Here is a 23,235-nt window from a genome sequence, read left to right as displayed (position 1 = left end):
TTGGACGAGAACTATTTAGGGCTTTATGAGCCAAGACCAGAACTTTAAATTGGGCTCGGTACCATATTGGCAGCCAGTGGAGCTGATGCAACAGAGGAGTTGTGTGCTGCCTGTACACCGCTCCACTTAGAAGTTTGGCTGCTGTCCGTTGGACTACTTGAAGCTTCCGGGCCGTCTTCAAAGACAACCCAACATAGAGCACATTGCAGTAGTCTATATGAGATGTAGCAAAAGCATGGACTACGGTGGCTGTCTGACTTTCCAAGGTGTGAGCACAAGTTGTAATTGTGTGAAAACTTCCCTAGACATGGTGTGAAACCTGGGGCTACAGGCTCAATGTTGAATCCAGGATCACTCCCAAGCTGCAAACCTGTATCTCCAGGGGGAATGCAACCCCATCCAACACAGGCTATAACCCTTTACCCTGTTTGGCCCTCTGACTGATCAGAAGTACCTCAGTCTTGTCTGGATTCAATTTAAATTTGTTTGTCCTCATCCAGACTATCACTGCCACCAAGCACCAGTTCAGGACCTGAACAGCCTCCTTAGATGTAGGTGGAAAGGAGTGCGTACAGGTGGCATAGTACTCCAAAAGTCCGGACATCTCCCCTAGTGGCTTTTCAGATTATACCCCCCCCCCCAAAAAAATATATCCCTGTGTCAACATGGTTCCTGCTTAGAGAGCTATAATCCTCCAAAAGTAACTGTTTCATAATCTTGTTCTCCAGGTGTGTTGAACTTACATTTAGTTCTGTTAACAGCCTTGTCCCCAGTCCAACATTTTCAGTACCTTTTCAAATTCTTTATCAGCATCACGCAGGTATTGCTGAAGTGTACTCTACTGGCATGAAAGTGTCTGAGGAGAGTCCTTTATATCAATGGAGGCCCTCCATATAAACATGAAACCAGGTTTTCATGGCAGCAGAGAGTGGGAAGAGACCGCAAGGTCCATCCAGCCCACCCTATTCTACCTTGTAGAATAACACAATCAAAGTACTTTCAAGTAGATGGCACTTAGTCTCTGTTTACAAACTTCCAAAGAAAAAAGATTTCACCACACTCGGATGCAGCATAGTCCTCTGTCAAAGAGTTCTTCCTAACATTTAAGTGGAATTTTTTTCCCCTGCAGTTTGAATCCATTGTTCAGCATCCTAGTCTCTGGAGTACAAGAAAACAAGCTGGCTCCAATCTTCACCACAACATCTTTACAATTATTTAAACAACTCTATCATGTCTCATCTTAATCCACTCTCCTCCAGGCTAAACATAACCCAGTTCCCTAAGCCGTTCCTCATAAAGCTTGGCTTCCCAGCCTTTGATCATTTTGGTGCCTTCCTCTGGATACCTTCCAGCATGTCAACATCTTTCCTAAACTGTGGTGCTTGCTTGGAGAGCCTTCATGGGGAAAAGGTACTGTCACCTTCAGACAACCCCCTTTCATGCAAGCAAAGTGACAAAGAGAGGATGAGTGGAAGTACACAGAATCCCAATGTTTACCTGAATCTACTGGAGAGGTTTGAGAGGACTGACTCACCATAGTGGGAGCTGTAGTTTATCCTGCAGTCAGAGGCCACACAGACCCCACCGAAGATGCATCTAGAGAACAAACTTGCGCAACACGACAAACTTTAAGCACCAATGGAGTTTCAGGGGATTAACCTGGCATGATGTGAGTTGTAGTTCATCCACAACCATATGCATTTTGTAAAATTTAAAAAATGACTTTTTCAAATAATCCAGGCAATGTCTGCATCACCCTGCATCTGTCTTGATGCAGGGTGAATGACAACTTCTTTCAAGTTGAGTCAGGCCCCCAACCCCCTCCAGTATGAGCAGATGCTGATCAATTCCTCTGTGTTTGCTGTGTGCCATAGGAAAGAGTAGGAAAGGGTTATGGGAGAGGTAGTGGGCGGAGGCATGCAAATTCCATACCAATGGGGAAAGCTGAGAATCTCATTCAATTTACTGGAGAAAAGGGGAACGAGGTTCTGGGTATGGTATAATACTATTTGGGACATCCGTAGAGATACCAAGGTGCTTGTTAATAAAGCTATTTTCCTCCCATCCCTGCTCTACGCCTGCAAAACGTGGACTATCTACAGACGTCACATGTAACTCCTGGAACAATTCCAACAGTGTTGCCTCCGAAGAAATCCTGCAAATGTCTTGGGAAGACAAGTGGACAAATGTCAGCATGCTGGAAAAAGCAAAGATCACCAGCACTGAAACGATGGTCCTCCACCATCAACTCTGCTGGACCGGCCAAGTTGTCTGAATGCCTGATCACCATCTCCCAAAGCAGTTATTTACTCCGAACTCAAGATTGGAAGATGGAATGTTGGAGGACAGGAAAAGTGATTTAACGATGGGCTCAAAGCCAACCTTAAAAACTGTGGCATAGATACTGAGATCTGGGAAGCCCTGACCCTTGAGTGCTCTAGCTGGAGGTCAGCTGTGACCAGCAGTGCTGTAGAATTTTAAGAGGCATGAATGGAGGGCGAAAAAGCTAAACATACATCAAGCCAACCCCGACCGGGACCGCCTTCCACCTGAAAACTGATGCCCTCACTGCAGGAGAACACGCAGGTCAAGAATAGGGGTCCACAGTCACCTATGTACCCGCCAGGACACTGCACTTGGAGGACAATCTTACTTGGACAACGAGGGATCACCTAAGTAAGTAAGGAAATTGTAGTACCCTGCTGAAGCAAGTTCAAAGGGGTTTTCAAAGTAACAACTTCTCCATTTTAGGTTTACAATAGGTTGGGTGGTGAGTGTTTACAATATGTGAGTGGGGAGTGTCTGTGTGTGTACCTCAAATAAAAGGTAGACTGGTCATGTGTGTGCATTTCAAATGAAATTGTTAATCCCCTGCAAGCTGAATAAGTAGAGCTGCTTCATATTAAACAGAAACAATATTGACAGAGATAAGAATTGAAAACTGTGATACTGTATTGTCCTAGTGCCACCACCTTCAATGCTGATGGTTGTCTTATGTCTCCCAAAAGGATATTGCAAAAGCAATGTGTCAGTTGAACCGGTGAGCCATTCTTGAAGAACAGTGTTTAATTTTACAAATAAGAAGTTTTTTTAAATAACCTGGGCAACACGGGATACCCAAACTAGTAGATATATAAATTCAGAGATGTCAAAATGTATTACATAAACAAATAAATAAAGCAGCTGTGTGTCTCTAAAAAAAACTGGGCACTCTCTAATGTTTGTCCCTCTTGCTACTATAAACAACAGCAATTATTTTCATATTTTCTTCAAAAGAACCTAGGATAGTATTGTCTTTTGTTTTTCATCTTTTCATCCATGAAGAGAGTGAGTCTATTCCCAGACTATTGTTTTGGGTAAGACCAGAATTCTCTCTCCCCCCCCCCCCCCCCCTCTCCCAGTCTTTGATAGCAGAAAAGAAAAACACACAGGGACATAAAAGAATACAATTGATTTGAGTTTTCATTGTCTAAAAACTTGGGTAAAGACAGGAACAGAAGCCCACATACTTTGGCCAGGGTGGTTTCAAGTAGCCACTGACTTATTCTTGGCTTTATTGCCTCTTGCACTTGCTTTGCCTTTGTAGAACATGTTTTTCATACCAAGTATCTAGTGAAAGGGTGGATGAATGCTGGATTTGTGGTCACAGTAATCTCTCCATGACAATTTACAACCATGATGCTGCATCTCAGTCTAAGACACAGCTTGGCATCATCTGAAATGAACCATTTGGTACTTCAGTGTATTCAGTGTTTTTATATATTTGTTTCTAGAGTTGTAGAGTATGCTGGAGGCCAGAGAAACATAAAGCTTTGGTAACCACGTTTCTAACTCAGTGGTTCTCGACCTTCCTAACGCCATGACCCTTAACACAGTTCCTCATGTTGTGGTGACCCCCAAACATAAAATTATTTTAGTTGCTACTTTATAACTGTAAATTTGCTACTGTTATGAATCATAATGCAAATACCTGATATGCTGGATGTATTTTCATTTAATGGACCAAATTTGGCACAAATACCCGATACGCCCAAATTTGAATACTGGTGGGGTTGGAGGTGGATTGATTTTGTTATTGGGGAGTTGTAGTTGCTGGGATTTATAGTTCACCTACAATCTAAGAGCATTTTGAACCCCACCAATGATAGAATTGGGCCAAACTTCCCACACAGAACCCAATGACCAACAGAAAATACTGTTTTCTGATGGTCTTTGGCGACCCCTCTGATACCTCTTTGCGACCCCTCCAGGGGTCCCAACTCCCAGTTTGAGAAACGCTGATCTAACTGAGATACGTTAAATCAAATTTTAATTGCATTTTGAGATGATAAAGGAAGAAAGACCATATAGCTAAGCAAAACTCCTGCCTTGTGGGAGATGCCCACTGCTGAAGTCTATGTGGGAAAATACAGAGTCAAAAGTCTTTGCAACTCATCCCTGGCCTGTGTTGTGAATATCAGCACTTCTGGCATTGCAAAGACGACTTTCATATTCTCCTTCTACATTAACAGGCTAGCGGGCTTGAAATTATAGCTAAAGATAATCAGCCAACTGCGAAGAATGAAGGCCAGCACTGTCAGTTTCTGCTGCTTCATGATTCATTGGTGAAATTCACAAACCTATGAGAGCTTAAGAGTGCTGCCTGCGCTACAAATGTGATGAAAAAATGCCTTGCTCTCTTTAGACAGTGACTGGTATCTTTTAATTTGAATTTCACACTCAGTAGGCAATGTCACCTTCATTCAAGGAGATACAGGCATACACAGGCACATCTGTAGAGGTTACACAATGTTTCACACAGACAGGCATGCATAAACACTTACTTAACTAGCAAAACAGTTTACAAGCCAGACAAAGAAACCATCTTTCTTTCATGCTTGGAAGCATCTCTTGCCCTTAGTAAGAAAGAACTGGTCAACCAGATCATTAGTGTTATCATTTATAGAGTGCCATTAAATGTATATGGGACTTAACAGTAAGCAGGGGTTCTACCAAAGGTGTACAATGTAAAATATGTATATACACAATACGCATAGGGAAAAAAATACAGGATTAAACAAGGGAGCTTGACAAAAAGGGAGTTCTCTCTTATGTACTTTTAAGTTGCTTGTCACTAATTGAATTTTTGTGGAGAGAAGCATCTAAAGGTGCTCTCTTTGGTTATCAAGAGTACTAGCAATGCTTCAAAATAGGAGGATATTGCTTTGGTCTCTAAGGGAGAGAAGAGCAGCACGGCACAGCTTTCTCATGCCTTGGCCCTGGAGGTGGTGAGAGAAAAACCTGTTTCAACTGTAACTTCTTTGGACTCATAGGGAGAGAACGGTCAGGCATAGCTTTATCATGCCTCTATTCTAGCTTCTATTGCTTTGGCTTCAGAGGGAGAGATGAAAAGCCAGGACAGCTTCACTATGTCTTGATCCAGTGTTTCAGGTAGTGGTTCTCAACCTGTGGGTCGCAGCCCCTTTGGGGTTCGAGTGACTCTTTCACAGGGTCACCGAAGACCATCGGAAAACACATATTTCTGATGGTTTTAGGAACCGAGACATTGCTTACTTTCCCCCACCTCCTTTGCTTCCCAGAGGACTCTTCTTCTTCTCCGGAAGGAGGTGGTGATGTCACTCAGCCCCACCCCCACTGCCATTTTAGGAGGAAGAGATGGGAGTGACTGAGGTGAGGTTTGCTTTGGAACCAAGAGGGAATGAGGAAGAAGAAGGAGGTGAGAAGGTGAGAGAGAAGGGGCCTAGAGAGAAGAGGGCTGGGTGGAGGACAGGGCTTAGAGGGGAGTGGAGTGGCCCCTCCATGGCCTAATCCCAGGGAGAAAGAGAAGTACAATGAAAATACATCCTGCATTTCAGATATTTACATTATGATTCATAACAGTAGCAAAATTATAGTTATGAAGTAGCAATTAAAATAATTTTATGGTTGGGGGGTCACCACAACATGAGGAACTGTATTAAAGGGTTACGGCATTAGGAAAGTTGTGAACCACTGGTTTAGGGAATTTCTTTATTCCAAATGTCATGCTCTGGTCCCAGAGAGGGAGAGGAGCAGCCCACATCTCCTTTTTTTTTTTATGGGCCCCCAGTGGCACAATGGATTAAACCGCTGCGCTGTTGAGCTTGTTGACCAAAAGGTTGCTGGTTCAAATCCGGGGAGCGGCGTGAGCTTCCGCTGTTAGCCCCAGCTTCTGCCAACCTAGCAGTTCGAAAACATGTAAATGTGAGTAGATCAATAGGTACCGCTCCGGTGGGAAGGTAAGGGAGCTCCATGCAGTCATGCCGGCCACATGAGGTATCTACGGACAATGCTGGCTCTTCGGCTTAGAAATGGAGATGAGCACCAACCCCCAGAGTCAGACATGACTACACTTAATGTCAGGGGAAACCCTTTACCTTTACCTATCTTATTTAGATTATAAACCTGAGAGTAAAAACTGTTTAAGTTATTACTTTTAAGTCACCCTGGGAGATTTCTTACTGGGGTAGGGTATAAATACTCTAAATGAAGAAATCATTTAGCCTTCCAGATTTGGCCAGCAGCAGTGAAGAATGCTGGGAGCTGCAGTTCCGCAATTCCGGGGATGGAATACAAGATTCCCACTCCTGCTCTGAAAGAATCGATCATTTCAATCTGTTTTATGACTTCTGGCTAAGCCTTCTTACCTAAAATAGGCAACAATTATTTGGACAATTCTCAACTCAATGAAAGAAGAATGATTAATATAACTTCAAGATAATGCTTTGGATCCATCCCGGCCATGAGAGGGTTCTATTGCCAAGTAAAGATTACAATGATTTCTGCATGCTCACAATTTCTGAAGTGCTTTCCTAGCAGCTTGCCCAGTTTTAGGGAGTAGGACACTTCAATACTGACCTTGTTCTAATCTGAATTGCATTAATAAATTGAAATATTTTAACTGTTCTAATTGTTCTGAGGTTTTGCTGCTTGCTGGCATTGCATGGGTGCCAGATCCTTTCTGCTGATGCAGCTCTGAGAACCAATGTGGTTTCAGAAGCAAAAGCTTCCATAAAGACTTGGGAAGCAAAAATACTGTTCTCTTGTTGCTATTGGGTCACCTTGGTCTTCAGCTTAACATAACTATCTAGTCCTGACTGGCAAGAACTTTAAGGCAGGATTCTCGACTAGCTCTAACATTAAACATAATCTTGCAATCTATGAATCAAACAATCAAGATTCTATACATTAAAGGAATTGAGTTTAATGTACACAAGACTTCCCACAAACACCTCTGCCCTGGAAGACATTACCAAATTCTGAAATGGAGTGCAATGAACTCTATTCACTTACACTTAAAGAAGCAATCTGATCTTAAAGTTTCCAAGTAGTAAATTATTGATAAAATGGACTTTGCCCCACAAGTACCGCTAACAGAGTCCTAAACTAGTCCTATGAACTTTCTGCTTTTGCAACTGAATCATACAAGATGATCCCAGAGTAAGAACAAGGAGGGAGGAAGCCCAAAATCTTGCTCCTGAAGTATGTATGACTGTGAAGTGTAGCACTTCAAGCTGCAAATAGGTATGAAGGACTTATAACTGAATGCCCCCCACCCCACAAAAAGTTTGGCACACACTGAACATTACACAAAAAAGAACATTACAGCTGAACCATCTCCCAGAAAATTAGTGTACTTGTATTCTTTGCCAGTATAAAAGAGAGATATAAATAAAATGCACATGTTCAGAAAGTCACAAGACTAAACAAAAAACACCCCAATAACAAAGGATGTCTCCCTTCCACAATGTTCTCCACTGCACAAAAGAAGAGCGAAGGAAAAATGACTGGAGAATAACCTATGAAAAATGAACTCCTTCTAACAAAGGAACTGTTTTCACTCAGAAACGTTAGATTTATTTGTGTAAGATAATTTAAACATTCTATTGTGGGACTATTCCCCAATGACTGGACAACAAAATGGATAATGCGACTGCAAAAGCTGTGTAGGGATTGAGGTGGACATATTACTCTTTCTGGCCTGTTTTAGGTCAGCCAAGGGTATTTTTCAAAACTGGTAGCAACTGGCCTGCAGAGAGAGGCTTAGATAAGTACTGTTTCCTCAACAGATCCACCTTCCAAATCAGCACAAGAGAGTATGGCTGTTGCTAGAAGTATTAAGTTTGCAATGTGTTCTGAGCAAGCTAAAGTATTTAAGAAAAGCCATTTACTACTACTATTATTACTATTACTATATTTAGATATCTAATATCAGAGAATGTTATTGTTGCTTTCATAAAAATCTAAAAACATGACTGCTGTTGCAAATTAACAATGAGATGGTTTAAAGGAAATAGAGAAATCCCACCACTCACACCCTTCCATCAAGTTTTCTATATACACAAATATTCACACACAAAGCAGAAACTGGTGGTTCCACAAACATTGAGATCTCACCTAAACAGGACCCCTTTGATGACCTGCCAGGCATTTGGAGGTTGCTGTTGCGGCTGGTTCTGTTGCTGAGTATCAACAACTCCTTCTCCTCCCCCAGCAGTTCCATTGCTAGTCACTTGCTTTAACGTGAAGAGAAAAAGAGAAGACATGTATCAGCAAAAAATCATTCAGGGAAAAAACCTAGCAGTTCAAATTAGTGTAAGCGCTGTGTTCACTGCTAGCTATTGATATAATCAACAAGTAATACAGATTTCAAGTCCCAAACCTTTACAAGTGCACAAAACACTATCACTTTATTCCCAGCTCCTTCTGTAATATACTGTAAAAGCCCACCAATGATGATCTAAAGGGAGTCCCACTGGCTCCAGGAAAGGCCCCATTGAACTGGCATCAATTTCCAGTAGACTATTTTATTTTAAAACTCCTGGACCCTACTATATACAAAAAACTCAAGCAAGACCCAACTGCCAAAATAACCAAGAAAACCAACACCCTGATTAAGAACTCCTCAATAAACTTTGACATACGACAACAGCTATGTAAATCGGAAGCCCATCCACCCAGGCTTTATGGACTCCCAAAAATCCATAAGGACTCCACCCCACTCAGACCCATCGTGAGTGCCATTGGATCCCCCACATACGACCTAGCAAAATTTCTTGCTGCACAGTTACAAAGCCATATTGGGCTCACTACACACTACATCAAGGACTCAGCCCATTTCATAGAAAAAATCAGCAATCTCAAGCTAAATACAAACGACAAACTGATCAGCTTCGATGTGGTATCTCTATTTACCATGGTCCCGATAGCAGACACCATGGCACTCATCAACCAGAGGTTCCCAGAAGACATCACGGCTCTGTTTCACCATTGCCTCACCACCAGTTACTTTCAGTGGGACAATGAATTCTACGAACAGAAAGATGGAGTAGCTATGGGGAGCCCTCTCAGCCCGGTCATAGCTAACTTCTACATGGAACACTTTGAAGAACAAGCCCTAGAGACAGCAGCCAAAAAGCCCACGATATGGTTCAGATATGTGGATGACACCTTCACCATTTGGAGCCATGGAGAAGAAGAACTCAACAGGTTCCTGGACCATCTTAACAGCATCCACCCAAACATCCAGTTCATCATGGAAAAAGAAAATGAAGGAAAACTGCCTTTTCTAGATGTCCTAGTCATCCGCAAACCAGATCAACAATTGGGTCACACCGTCTACAGAAAACCCACACACACAGATAGATATCTACATAAAAACTCCAACCATCACCCAAGTCAAAAAAGAAGCACCATTAAAGCCTTGGCAGACCGTGCAAAAAGAATCTGCGAACCCCACCTCCTCCAAGATGAACTGAACCACCTCAACTGGGCTCTACAGGCCAATGGATACTCCACCTCAGACATCAGAAGAGCTGCAAGACCAAGAACAAGCCACGAGAGTAAAGACGAAGATCCACCCAGAGGAAAAGTGTTCCTGCCATACATCAAGGGAACCACTGATCGCATAGGGAAGCTGATGAGGAAACACAACATACAAACAATCTACAAACCCACCAAGAAAATCCAACAAATGCTACGTTCAGCAAAGGACAAGAGGGATCCTCTCACCTCTGCAGGAGTCTACCGTATACCATGCAGCTGTGGACAAGTCTACATAGGGACCACCAAACGCAGCGCCCAGACACGCATCAAGGAACATGAAAGGCACTGCAGACTACTTCAACCAGAGAAGTCAGCCATAGCAGAGCACCTGATGAACCAGCCTGGACACAGCAGATTATTTGAGAACACAGAAATGCTGGACCACACCAACAACCACCATGTCAGACTACACAGAGAAGCCATTGAAATCCACAAGCATGTGGACAATTTCAACAGAAAGGAAGAGACCATGAAAATGAACAAAATCTGGCTACCAGTATTAAAAAACTCTAAAATTATAAAAGCTAAACAACAGAGAGGAAAAAACCAGGCACAGATTAACACCTCCCAGAAACAGATTTTCCCAGGCTCAGGCAGACCTTCAAATGCTAATGAAGGTGATCAGCTAAACATTCACACCTAACTGCAGCAGGGAAGAGCTCCTTGCCCCACCCCAGCCATTCCACAGATATATAAACCCATTGTCCTAATTCCAACAGACCTCATACCTCTGAGGATGCTTGCCATAGATGCAGGCGAAATGTCAGGAGAAATGCCTCTAGAACATGGCTCTATAGCCCGAAAAAACCCACAAGAACCTAGTGATTCCAGCCATGAAAGCCTTCGACAATACATATTTTATTTTATTTTATTTACCCTATTTATACCCCGCTTTTCTCAACCCTGTAGGGGACTCAAGGCAGCTTACATATATAGGCAACATTTCAATGCCATGTAAACACACACACATGCATATATAATAAATAAACATATATATTAAAACTCATTAAAACATATCAAACCTTAAAACAGTTATTAAAATTGTTTTATACAAAAGGATAATCCATAGCCATTTCAAATGGTCATTGCACTATTCCATAATTCTCTAGTGGGCTACTAACTGAATGCTTGGTCCCGTATCCGTGTCTTTAGCCTTTTCCTGAAGGTAAGGAGGAGGGAGGGGCTGATCTGATTTCATTCGGGAGGAAGTTCCAAAGCTAAGGGGCCACTACTGAGAAGGCCCTGTCTCTTGTCATCACCAACCACACCTGTGAAGGAGACAGGATTGAGAGCAGAGCCTTCCTAAGCAATCTTAACCTCCTCGCTGGCTTATACAGGGAGATAAGAAAGGCCTAAAAACTTGGCTCTTCTGATGTGCCTTCAGCAAATGAATATATTTCCCATATGCAGTCTGTTCCAACTACTGCTCCGTTGTCATGAGGCACTTTCCCCCCGCCCTTAATGAAGGCCTAACTCTAGTGTTCTGGCCCTTTTGTGTTCCTCCCTAAGAAACCCATTCTCCTTCAGAAACATATCTCATCCAGGGTTTTATCAATTTTATTCCTAGTACATTTTGCCTGCCCACTGTGTTCTATTTCTCAAGAGTCTGGAAAATATTCTTGTAGCCTGACTCCATAAAAGATACAACATTTAATGGGACTATTAGTGGCTAACTTACATAAAGTTCTTTAACCCCTGGGACTAGGTGCAGTTCTCGCAGATGTTTCTGTGGCCCGACAATATCTCAACATCATCAAACTAACTTTCTTCCGGCTAGAAGGTTGTGAAACAGATGCAACAAAGCACCAACACTGCACCAGGCAAGATACTTATCATCCAAACCGAAAGCTATTAGTAAGAACTTAAGGCCTTGAGAATGGACTCAAATTTATTGAAGTGGAACGAACAGCAGAGAGGGCATTCGATTTCAGCATATTAACATCTAGATGGTGGAGAATAACTAAAGGGGAAGTACAGTATTTAAGCAATATCACTGAGGGGAATTCCAAATTAAGAAAAAATGTGGACAGTGATCGAGTTATCTTAAATATATGGTTGGCAGGCAAACAAAAGAATTAAATAGCCAAAATACAAGCAGCTTCCCATCAATGAGTAGAAAAACAGGTGTGGAAGGGTGATTTCCTCCAACCACCTCCCTGTTTCTAGCAGGTGTAATAGACAATTCACCAAACGTTGTTATCCTGGTCTATTTTTAAAGAATGAAAGAGTACCTATGGTAATTCCCACCCTTTTGTGGGTTTTAAAGAGTTATTTTTCTGAGATGGCTTCATCTCAGGGAAAGAGACAAGTTACAAACAGTTACTCATCCAGAGATGTCATGGACAACTTCCTCTCCTGCATCCCTGAAACCAAGCCAGACAAACAGAATGCAGAGGCAGGACAGAGATGTCCTCTCCAGCAGAAGATAAATAAAAGTGTATCAGGGCAAAAGCAATGAATCATGCAAAGAAATGACAGGAAGTATCCCCTATGGGTGAGTTCTCTGGATGATAGCAGATTTTAATTATGCTTTTTCTCACAGCACAGGAACGCTCTCTGCGCATAGCATAAGAATAACCGACTTTGAAAAAGATTACAACCAGCAATGATAGGCTATCTGATCTAGACTGTGTAGCCAAAAAGCATTGTTGTCCCTTAGAATAAGTCACATTTTGTGAGGCAGGTTGTGAGCAAGATTTTCAGGCTCCAAAGAAAACTGGCAAGGAGAGAGCAATTACCTCAAACAGACAAGAGTTCTTTCTCCCACCCTGGACTTTCCACAGATATATAAATCCCATTTTCCTAGTTTCCAACGCTCCTCACAACCTCTGAGGATGCCTGCCACAGATGCAGGCGAAACATCACAAGAGAATGCTTCTGGAACATGACCATAAAGCCTGGAAAACTCACAATAACCGGCCATGAAATCCTTCGATAATATAATGTCAACTAGGCTGTGTTCCCCACAGAAACCTGGGACAGAGAACTTGCAGAATATTGAATGGAGAGTGACTGTATAAGTAAAGGGAAAACATTCATCTGACAGGTTAAAAAGTACTGTAAAAAGGTATTTTTAAAATGTTGGAAAAGAGACAGAATGGGAAGGTCCAAAGGAGCTGGATGGGTAGTGTGGAAATAAACAGTCCCCTCTAGTAGGGCAACTAAACTCCAATTCCCCAGATGGAGAAGAAAAAAAACCCAGCAATTTCTCAGGAAACCTAAAGAATACAGTGCTGACGAAAATGCCAGGGATCCCTTTAACCCAGTGCTCCCCAAATTTTGGTCCTCCAGGTATTTTGGACTTCAACTCCCAGAAAGCCCAGCCAATTGACCAGCTGTTAGGAATGTGGGAGCTGAACACCAAAACATGTGGAGGACCAAAGGTTGGGAACCACTGCTTTAACCAAAGATAAGTGAATCAGTGTAAAATGTTAGAAACCCGTGGTGACAAAGTGGGTTAAACCCTTGTGCCAGCAGGACTGAAGACCGATAGGTTCGGATCCAGGGAGAGTGCGGATGAGCTCTCTCTGTCAGTTCCAGCTACCCATGAGAGAAACCTTCCAAAAGGATGGTAAAACATCAAAACATCCGGGCATCCCCTGGGCAACGTCCTTGCAGACGGCCAATTCTCTACCACCAGAAGTGACTTGCAGTCTCTCAAGTCGCTCCTAATGCAAAATATAAACAACAAAAGTGTAAAATTATATATTTTATTATTAAAGGTCAAGTTGCTATTATGGCAATATGAAAGGGGGGGGGGGAGTAAGAGAAGACTAAATTTGAAAGGAAAAAAAATATGCTGTCAAAGAAAGGGTTGGAACTAAAGGAGACATGGACATACAAGTGAGGTAGCAACTGGCGGAATAACCAGAACGTCTCCTTTCTTTAATTAGAGAGAAAGGTAGAAGCAATTTGCTTGAGAGGTTGTTGAGAAGCTAGAGGACTGAAAAATGAACAAGAGGCTGGCCCTTGTGCAAGCACCTAAGAATAAGAGATGGGCAGCCTATGGCCTTCCAGAGACTGGACTATGACTTCTAAGCAACGTAGTCATGGTTAAAGAAGTCACAATCCACTAACATTTGGAGGGCCAAATGTTGTCCTAAATGGAGATAGAGACATAATAAGTAACCAAGAAAGCGAAAGAAGAAACCAAGTGCTGAGGAAGGATGAAAAAATGTACTTAAAAGGATTAGAAGGCTGGACCAATACCATGTGCCACTGCAGAAGATAAAGTATTCTAGCTGGTGCGTCAAATGCAAGCAGCATAAGAACTAAAATGGAAAGAAATCTGGGTTGAATGTCCATACTTGGCCAGAACCCATTCACACAGTCCATCTGCCACACAACTGCACCTGATCAAGCACCAAAAGCCTTCTACCACCTTTTATTCATTTATATGTATTATACTTATACCACACTTTATTTCAAGATTTAGACCCACTATGGTTGGGTTGAGCCTATCTGCATGACAAGACTTTTCAGCTATTTGGCACAGGCATGAGGGACATTATATACTGGCTAAAAGGTTACACAAGATGGGCGTCCAGATTCAAATCCTCCCATCAGGAGAGTCCATGGAGTTTAGGAGAATTTAGTAGTCTTAGTAGACCACAAGTCGAACCTGAGCCAACAGAATAGATGCAGTAGCTTAAAAAACCAATGCAATTTTAGGATGTATCAATAGGAGAACAGGTAATTCACAAGTAACGAACAAGATAGGTCCTGTAGGTTTGTTCTTAAGTTGAATTTGTATGCAAGTCAGAACAGGTACATTTTAAAGTAGATTTCCCACACTTCCTTTTGTCTCACTCCCTATATAGTGCCAAAATCACGGGAAGTCATGGTATTAATCTATTCTACTTGCTCACACCTCTCCTGGAACAACACTGCAGCCCACTGTGAGCACCCACAATTCAAAAAGGGGATGGACAAGATGGAAGGCAACCAAAATAATCAAAGGTTTGGAAATGAAGCCCTATGAGGGATGGCTTAGGGATTTGAGGGTGGATGTTTAGCTTGGGGGAAAGGAGGTTGAGAGGGGACTCAATAGCCTTGTTTAAGCATTTGAAAGGATATCACTGTATGTTTTCTGATGCTCTAGAGCAGTGGTTTTCAACCTGGGGTCCCCATATGTTTTTGGCCTACAACTCCCAGAAATCCTAACAGCTGGTAAACTGGCTAGGATTTCTGGGAGTTGTAGGCCAAAAACATCTGGGGACCCAGGTTGAGAACAACTGCTCTAGAGCAGGGGTCCTCAAACTTTTTAAACAGAGGGCCAGGTCACAGTCCCTCAAACTGTTGGAGGGCCGGATTATAATTTGAAAAAAGCATAAATGAATTCCTATGTACACTACACATATCTTATTTGTAGTGCAAAAAAGCCCACCTAAAAACAATACAATAATTAAAATGAAGAACAATTTTAACAAATATAAACTTATTAGTATTTCAATGGGAAGTGTGGACCTGCTTTTGGCTGATGAGATAGGATTGTTGTTGTTATTGTGTGCTTGCAAGTCGTTTCAAACTTAGGTTGACCCTGTGCAAGGGCTGGGCAAATGACCTTGGAGGGCCAGCATTAGTTTGAGGACCCTTGCTCTAGAGATTAGAATTTAGGGAAGAGAAACAGAAAGGGGAGAGGAAAGCAGGCCCCTCAAAGACCACAAATACCAAACACATTCCAGCTGTGCCCTGCGGGTATATTGATGTTTACATGTCTGAGGTTGAAAGAAACCAAGGCTGAATTGTGTTTACTAGGCACAATGTGAAAAAAACAAAAACAAGCACACTCCAGCTTTAGACAGACTCATATAACATTCCTCCCACCTGCTTTGGGACCTTTGTGGCAAATGTCCTGATTCATCCTCTGCCGTCCCCATTTCCCAGTTGCTTTTAAAATACAGGCACTCCCCAAGTTACAAACATGCAACTTACAAATGACTCCTAGTTAAGAACGGGGGTGAGACAACAGAAAGTGAGAGAAATCTACCCCTCGGAAGGGATATTCACTCTTGAAAAGTTATTATCATGAGGAAAAGGTGTCACCAGTGGAGTTTTATCACTAATCCTTGTTTCCACAACAAGCCACATTGTTTAAAATCTAATTAACACAGGGACAGAAAGTGAGGCAAAATCTTCTGGACAGGGGAACCCGTCAGCAAAACAAACACTATTTTTTGACTGGAGTTAACTGAAAAATGTACCTGTTCTGATTTGCATACAAATTCAACTTAAGAACAAACATACAAAACCTATCTTGTTCATAACTTGGGGACTGCCTGTACTCCTACTGATGCAGTCTAAAATCGCATTGGCTTTTTAAACTGCTGCATCACACTGCTGTCTCGTGTTCAGCTTGTAGTCTACTAAGAATCCGAAAGTACTTTCATGTGTTTCATTTTCAAGTCAGGTGTCACCCATCCTGTATTTGTGCTTTTTATTGCCTAAGTGTAGTACTTTACTGCCCTTAAATGGCTCTGGGTGTTAACCTTTCCCCATGCTACCCAATACACTCTCTCTGCCCCCTCTATATAGACACAAAAACGCATATATACATAAACATATTATTATATTATTATTTGAAACACAACAAGATTAGTCCACAGCAGACACTCTGCTGGCAGTTGAATTAGATCAAATGTCGGACACTTCCCAAGTGTCTAGGACTGTGTGATGTATCGACAAATAATACGTGCAGATCCCAGTAAGGTGGCCTTCTGCAGCTGGCAGATGGTAATTTTGTCAGTGCCGATTGTGTTTAAGTGCAGGCCAAGGTCTTTAGGCACTGCACCCAGTGTGCCAATCACCACTGGGACCACCTTTACTAGCTTGAGCCAGAGTTTTTGCAGTTCTTTAAATCCTCATATCGTGTTATTGTAATTGTTATTATTATTATTATTATTATGTTTATTTCCTGCTTTTTCTCTCTATACGAAGACACAAAGTGGCTCACAACTAAAAGCACAGCAATACAAATTAAAATATACAAATATTAAAACAGTATTAAACAGTATTAAGCATACAAATTCACAGCACCCCTGATGATTTTAAAAATCTTCATCTTTAAAAGTTCGCCTGAATAGAAAGGTTTTAGCCAGCCGCAGGAAGGACAGCTGGAAGGGGGCTATTCCGGCTTTCCTGGGCAGGGAGTTCCAAAGTTAAGGGGCAGCCACCATGAAGGAAGGCTCACACTCTAGTTCCCAGCCTGTTAGGAATTGTGGGAGGGCCCAAGTTTGCCCATGCCTGCTGTAAAGAGTGCTTGGAAGCTTCAGCTGGTCCAGAGGTCAGCAGCCAGATTACTAACAGGAGCACTGAACAGGGAGAGAACAATTAGCATGCTATGGCAGCTCTGCTGGCCTCCAGTCTGCTACTGGGTGAAATTTAATGTGCTGGTTATTATCTTTAAAGCACTAAATGGTTTGGGTCCAGACTATCTAACCAAATGCATCTCCTCATATGAACCTGCTCAGACACTGAGCTCATTGAGAGGTCCTCTTCACGGTCCTATCCGGAGGTTTAGCACAGCTGGTAAATCATCAGCAATTATAAGATCTATCAACCAAAATGTTGCAAGTTCGAAGCCCTGGGATGGCGTGAGCGGCCAACTGTCAGCCCTAGCTCATTGTTTACCTAAGCAATTCGAAAACAGCTTTAGCTGTGGTTAGAGAAATTAGGTACCACAAAAAAAGCAGGGGAGGTGTTTTATGACGCCATAAAGAAGGAAGATCAGAGAATGCTGGGTGACCAAAAGGAAGGAGGAAGTCCTGAGGGCTCTTCGTCATAGAGCAGGGGTCCTCAAACTTTTTAAACAGAGGGCCAGGTCACAGTCCTCAAACTGCTGGAGGGCCGGATTATCATTTAAAAAAAAAAGAATTAATTTCTATGCAAACTGCACAGATCTTATTTGTAGCACAAAAAAAAACCCCACTTTAAAACAATACAATAATTAAAATGAATTTTAACAAATATAAACTTATTAGTATTTCAATGAGAAGTGTGGGCATGCTTTTGGCTGTTGAGATAGGATTGTTCTTATTGTTGTGTGCTTTCAAGTAGTTTTAGACTTAGGTTGACCCTGAGCGAGGGCCAGATAAATGACCTTGGAGGGCCGTATCCGGCCCCCGGGCCTTAGTTTGAGGACCCCTGTCATAGAGGATAGAATAACAGCATCCCCTGGAGTCAAGCCCAACCTTCCATGGCACCTCCTTCTGTTCTGTTTTGTCTGTGTATTGTCTATACAAAATGGCATTGAATGTTTGCCATGTATGTGTACTGTGATCCGCCCTGAGTCCTCTTCAAGGTGAGAAGGGCGGAATATAAATAAAGTATAGTCAAAGGTTTTCATGGCCTGAATCACTGGGTTGTTGTAGGTTTCTTTCGGGCTATATGGCCATGTTCTAGAGGCATTCTCTCCTGACGTTTCGCCTGCATCGATGGCAAGCATCCTCAGAGGTAGTGAGACCTCACAACCTCTGAGGATGCTTGCCATAGATGCAGACGAAACGTCAGGAGAGAATGCCTCTAGAACATGGCCATATAGCCCGAAAAAAACCTACAACAACCCTATAAATAAAGTATTATTATTATTATTCCTGTATCAAACTTGGTTGGTGCGGATGAGAGAGGGCCTTCTCTGCAATTGCCCCCTGGCTCTGGAATTATCCTCTGAAGGAGATCAGAATGGCCCCATCACTATCCTCCTTTAGTAAACAAATAAAAACCTTCCAATGTACACAGGCATACGGGTATACAAATGTTTAAAAACCCGGCCTTATGAAATATGGAATGTAATATGGAAATGGCTTTAAACCCTTGTTTTTATTTATATTGTTTTAACGTGTAATTATTGTTTCTCGTGTGCTTTGTATGATTTGCACAGCTGGTGGGAATGAGAGAGGGGGTCTTCTCCGTGATTGCCCTCCACCTCTGGAACTCCCTCCCCAAAGAAGTAAAAATGGCCTTCTCCCTCCTCTCTTTTAAAAAGCTTTTGAAGACTCATTGCTGCACTTTAGCTTATGGAGGAGGATTCGAACAACATAATATAGCCTCATTTGGAAATGCACTTTGGCACTGTTTGGCTGCTGCATATCATCATCACACTAATTTAAATCACATCACACATTATTTCACACTTTTGTACCTTAATTTATTTAGATCCTTTTGATGCAAATGTGTATGGTGAGCTTTATGCGTTTTAAACTATTATTTGGTTGGCATTTAAGTTTTTAAGTTTATATTGATGCTATTTGTTTGTTGTTTGATTTGTTTTGTTGCTCACTTTGGCACTGAAAGTTTCCCCTTTTTTTCTGGAATCCGCCCTGAATCCCTCTGAGGAGATAGTGCGGGTTGCAAATAAAGTATTGTTAGGTTGCTGTGACTTTTCCAGGGTGTATGGTGATGTTCCAGAAGCATTCTCTCCTGACATTTCGCCCACATCTATGGCAGGCATCCTCAGAGGTTGTGAGGTATTTTGGAAACTAAGCAAGGGAAGTTTATACATCTGTGGAAGGTCTAGGGTGGGAGAAAGAACTCTTGTCTGTTGGAGGCAAGTGTGAATGTTGCAATTAATCCTGCAAAGCCTTGCAGCTTCAAAGTCCGGCTGAATCCTGCCTGGGGGAATTCTTTGTTGAGAGGTGTTAGCTGGCCCGATTGTTTCATGTCTGGAATTCTCCTGTTTTCAGAGTGCTGTTCTTCGTTTACAGTCCTGATTTTAGAGTTTTTTAAAATACTGGTGGCCAGATTTTGTTTATTTTTATGGTTTCCTCCTTTCTGTTGAAATTTGAAGTATTACTACTGTTATTTATTTATTTAGAACATTTAATGCAATACAACTGTTTGGTTTGCTCCTGACATGATGAATATATAATTTTTTTTTCGTGTCAGGAGACACTTGCGAAACTGCAAGTCACTTCTGGTGTGAGAGAATTGGCCGCCTGCAAGGACGTTGCCCAGGCGATGCCCAGATGTTTTTGCCAACCTTGTGAGAAGCTTCTCTCATGTCCCTGCATGGGGAGCTGGAGCTGACAGAGGGAGCTCATCCACACTCTCCCCAGATTCAAACCTGCGACCTGTCGGTCTTCAGTACTGTCGGCACAAGGATTTAACCCACCGAGTCCCCGGGGCTCCTTATATATAAATAAATATTTAGAACATTTCTACCTCGTTCTTCTCAACCTCCAACGAGGGACTGTTGTTGTTGTTGTTGTGTTGTATTGTGTATATAAATTTGTTTAATGTATTATTTATGGTATTGAAAATTTGCCTTTTTATGTTGTGAGAAACCTTGCACCCCCTTGGGGAGATTGGGTGGGACAGAAATAAAGTTTTACTTACTACTCTGGATGAGAGCAAGCAAATTGAAGTTGAATCCAGACAAGACAGAGGTCCTCCTGGTCAGTCTCAAGGCCGAACAGGGTATAGGGTCGCAACATGTGCTGGACGGAGTCACACTCCCCTTGAAGGCACAGGTTTGCAGCTTGGGAAGTTCTCCTGGATTCATCACTGCGCCTGGAATCCCAGGTTGTAGTGGTGGCCAGAGGAGCATTCGCACAATTAAAATTTGTGCGCAAGCTGCACCCGTACCTTGGGAAGTCAGACTTGGCCACGGTGGTCCACCCTCTCGTTACATCTAGAATAGACTACTGCAACACACTCTACGTGGGGTTGCCTTTGAAGACCGCTCGGAAGCTTCAAATAGTCCAACGAAAGGCAGCCAGGTTAATAACTGGGGCGGCATACAGGGAGCATACAACTCCCGTGTTACGCTAGCTCTACTGGCTGCCTGTTTGCTACCAGGCACAATTCAATGTGCTGGCTTTGGCCTATAAAGCCCCAAAGGGCCCCGGCCCAAATTACCTGTCCGAACGCATCTTCCCCTATGAACCATCGTGGAAATTAAGATCCTCCGGGGAGGCCATGCTTTCCGTCCCACCATTGTCACAGGCACGATTGGTGGGGACGAGAGACAGGGCCTTCTCGGTGATTGCTCCCTGGCTATGAAACTCCCTTCCTGGTGAGATCAGGTCGGCCCCCTCCCTCCTGTCCTTTAGAAAGATGGTCAAAACTTGGCTGTGGGACCAAGCTTTCGGGACAGGGCAATGAAGCGGCAATAGGAAAGATGACCAGGCCAAAATACTAGATTTGATGTGGATGACTAGGACGATTTTAAATGGTGTGTTTTAATATTTTGATAATTTTTTTTAATGTTTGTGTATTGTATGTGAATTTGTGTCCCGGCATTGAATGTTTGCCGTGTATATGCTGTGCTCTGCCCTGAGTCCCCTTCGGGGTGAGAAGGGCGGAATATAAATCTGTATAAATAAATATGTAAAGTTAGTTTGTGGGATTAACAGAACTCAAAAACCACTGGACGAATTGACACCAAATTTGGACACAAGACACCTAACAACCCAATGTATGTCCTTCACTCAAAAAAATTGATTTTGTCATTTGGGAGTTGTAGTTGCTGGGGTTTATAGTTCACCTACAATCAGAGGCGGCCCTAGGTAATTTTTCAATGGTAAGCAAACAGTATTTTGGTCCCCGTCCCCCCCAACCAATCACTGAAATATATTTTCTGTTCATCGTGGGAGTTCTGTGTGCCATATTTGGTTCAATTCCATCATTGGTGGGGTTCAGAATGCTCTTTGATTGTAGGTGAACTATACATCCCAGTAACTACAACTCCCAAATGTCAAGGTCTATTTTCCCCCAAGAGCGCCTCAAGACGCCCCTGGGCAAAATCAACTATACTGCAAATGCTTACTTTGCGTAATGGGTTGAGCCGCCCCTGCCTACAATCAATGAGCATTCTGAACCCCACCAACGATGGAATTGAACCAAACTTGACCAACAGAAAATGCTGGAAGGGTTTGGTGGGCAGTGTCCTTTGGTTTTGGAGTTGTAGTCCACCTACATCCTGAGAGCACTGTGGAATCAAATAATGATGGATCTGGACCAAACTCTACACGAACACTGGTGGAGTTTGGGGGAAATAGAATCTTGACATTTGGGAGTTGTAGTTGCTGGGATTTATAGTTCACCTACAATCACAGAGTATTCTGAACCCCAACAATGATAGAATTGAACCCCCATGTGGGCCACAGCAGGGCTAGTGTTTTAAATAAATAATAAACAGTGTGGTGGGGTCTCCTTCTCCTGAGGCTTTGAAACAGAGGCTGGATGGCCATCTGTCGGGAGGGCTTAGGTGGTGTATTCCTGCCTAGCAGGAAAGGGTTGGACTGGATGGCCTCTAGGGGTCCCTTTCAGCTCTGATTCCCAGGTCCATCCAAAGCCATTCCCAGAACAGGACAGACTGCTCACTGGCCTCATTAGGCTGAGCTTGTCTAGTCTGTACACAGATGAATGGGTGGCCTATGGAGAGGCCTTCCCTTACTTTCCACTGAACTCTGTTGAGGAAGAAGGCAAGGTCTATGGCAAAAGGGACTCAAGGCCCGAAGGAAAGGGACATTCGCCTTGAAAGAACCAGAGGCCACTGAAGAACAACCTCCTTGGGAGAAACAGGCGGGAAATGAGGCCTAGCGTGACTCTTACCAGTTCAGGGCCAGCCACGGGAGCCGCTGTCTCCGTCTCCGGCGCCGCCATCTTGCTGCGCCGTTGCCTGGTGGAGGTCTCGCGAGACTTCCCCTCTCCTTCCCCTCCCTTCAAGTCCCGTTCTCGCCCTCCGCCCGGAGCCACGTGACCTCCTCTGGTTCGACTCCAGGCGAGCGCCTTCGGGTTACCGTAATTCTCCGAGAACAACAACAACAAAAATCCACCAAAGGCATGACTCGATGCTACCGTAATGATGGTAATATAAGTTCTACCACATTCTGTTCAACATCTACACAAATGACCAGCCACTGCCAGAAGGGACAGAGAGTTTCATCTATGCTGATGATCGTGCCATTACCGCTCAAGCAGGGAGCTTTGAGATGGTAGAACAGAAGCTTTCCGAAGCTCTAGGTCCCCTTACTGCCTATTACAGGGGAAACCAGCTGATCCCTAACCCATCTAAAATCACCTTAAGAACAGACAAGCATCCCGAGCTCTGAGGATTACCTGGGAAGGAAACCCACTGGAGCATTGCAGCGCACCCAAATACCTGGGAGTGACTCTGGACCGTGCTCTGACCTACAAGAAGCACTGCCTGAACATCAAGCAAAAAGTGGGTGCTAGAAACAATATCATACGAAAGCTGACTGGCACAACCTGGGGATCACAACCAGATACAGTGAAGACATCTGCCCTTGCGCTGTGCTACTCTGCTGCTGAGTACACATGCCCACTGTGGAAGACATCTCACCACACTTACTTACTTACTTTACTTAGGCGATCCCTTGTTGGATGAGTAAGATGGTCTTCCATCATGGGTTTCCCTGTGGGTCCGTAGGT

At 43.1% G+C, this 23,235-nt stretch overlaps 1 protein-coding gene across 1 annotated transcript in view; it reads right to left on the bottom strand.

Moving 5' to 3' along the window:
- Positions 1-22,510, bottom strand: part of LOC137095249 (putative lipid scramblase CLPTM1) — a 44,959-nt gene extending 22,449 nt beyond the window's left edge. The window contains exons 1-2 of the mRNA XM_067461707.1: positions 22,396-22,510; positions 8,416-8,534 (exon numbers count right to left, since the gene is read on the bottom strand). Of these exons, the coding sequence (XP_067317808.1) occupies positions 8,416-8,534; positions 22,396-22,446 (170 nt within the window). The 5' untranslated portion in view covers positions 22,447-22,510. The remainder of the gene's footprint in view (positions 1-8,415; positions 8,535-22,395) is intronic.
- Between the last annotated feature and the right edge of the window lie 725 nt (positions 22,511-23,235).

The sequence above is a fragment of the Anolis sagrei genome, chromosome Y (genome assembly GCF_037176765.1).
Source record: "Anolis sagrei isolate rAnoSag1 chromosome Y, rAnoSag1.mat, whole genome shotgun sequence".
Classification (NCBI taxonomy): domain Eukaryota; kingdom Metazoa; phylum Chordata; class Lepidosauria; order Squamata; family Dactyloidae; genus Anolis; species Anolis sagrei.
This window is presented reverse-complemented; position numbering and strand designations above follow the sequence as displayed.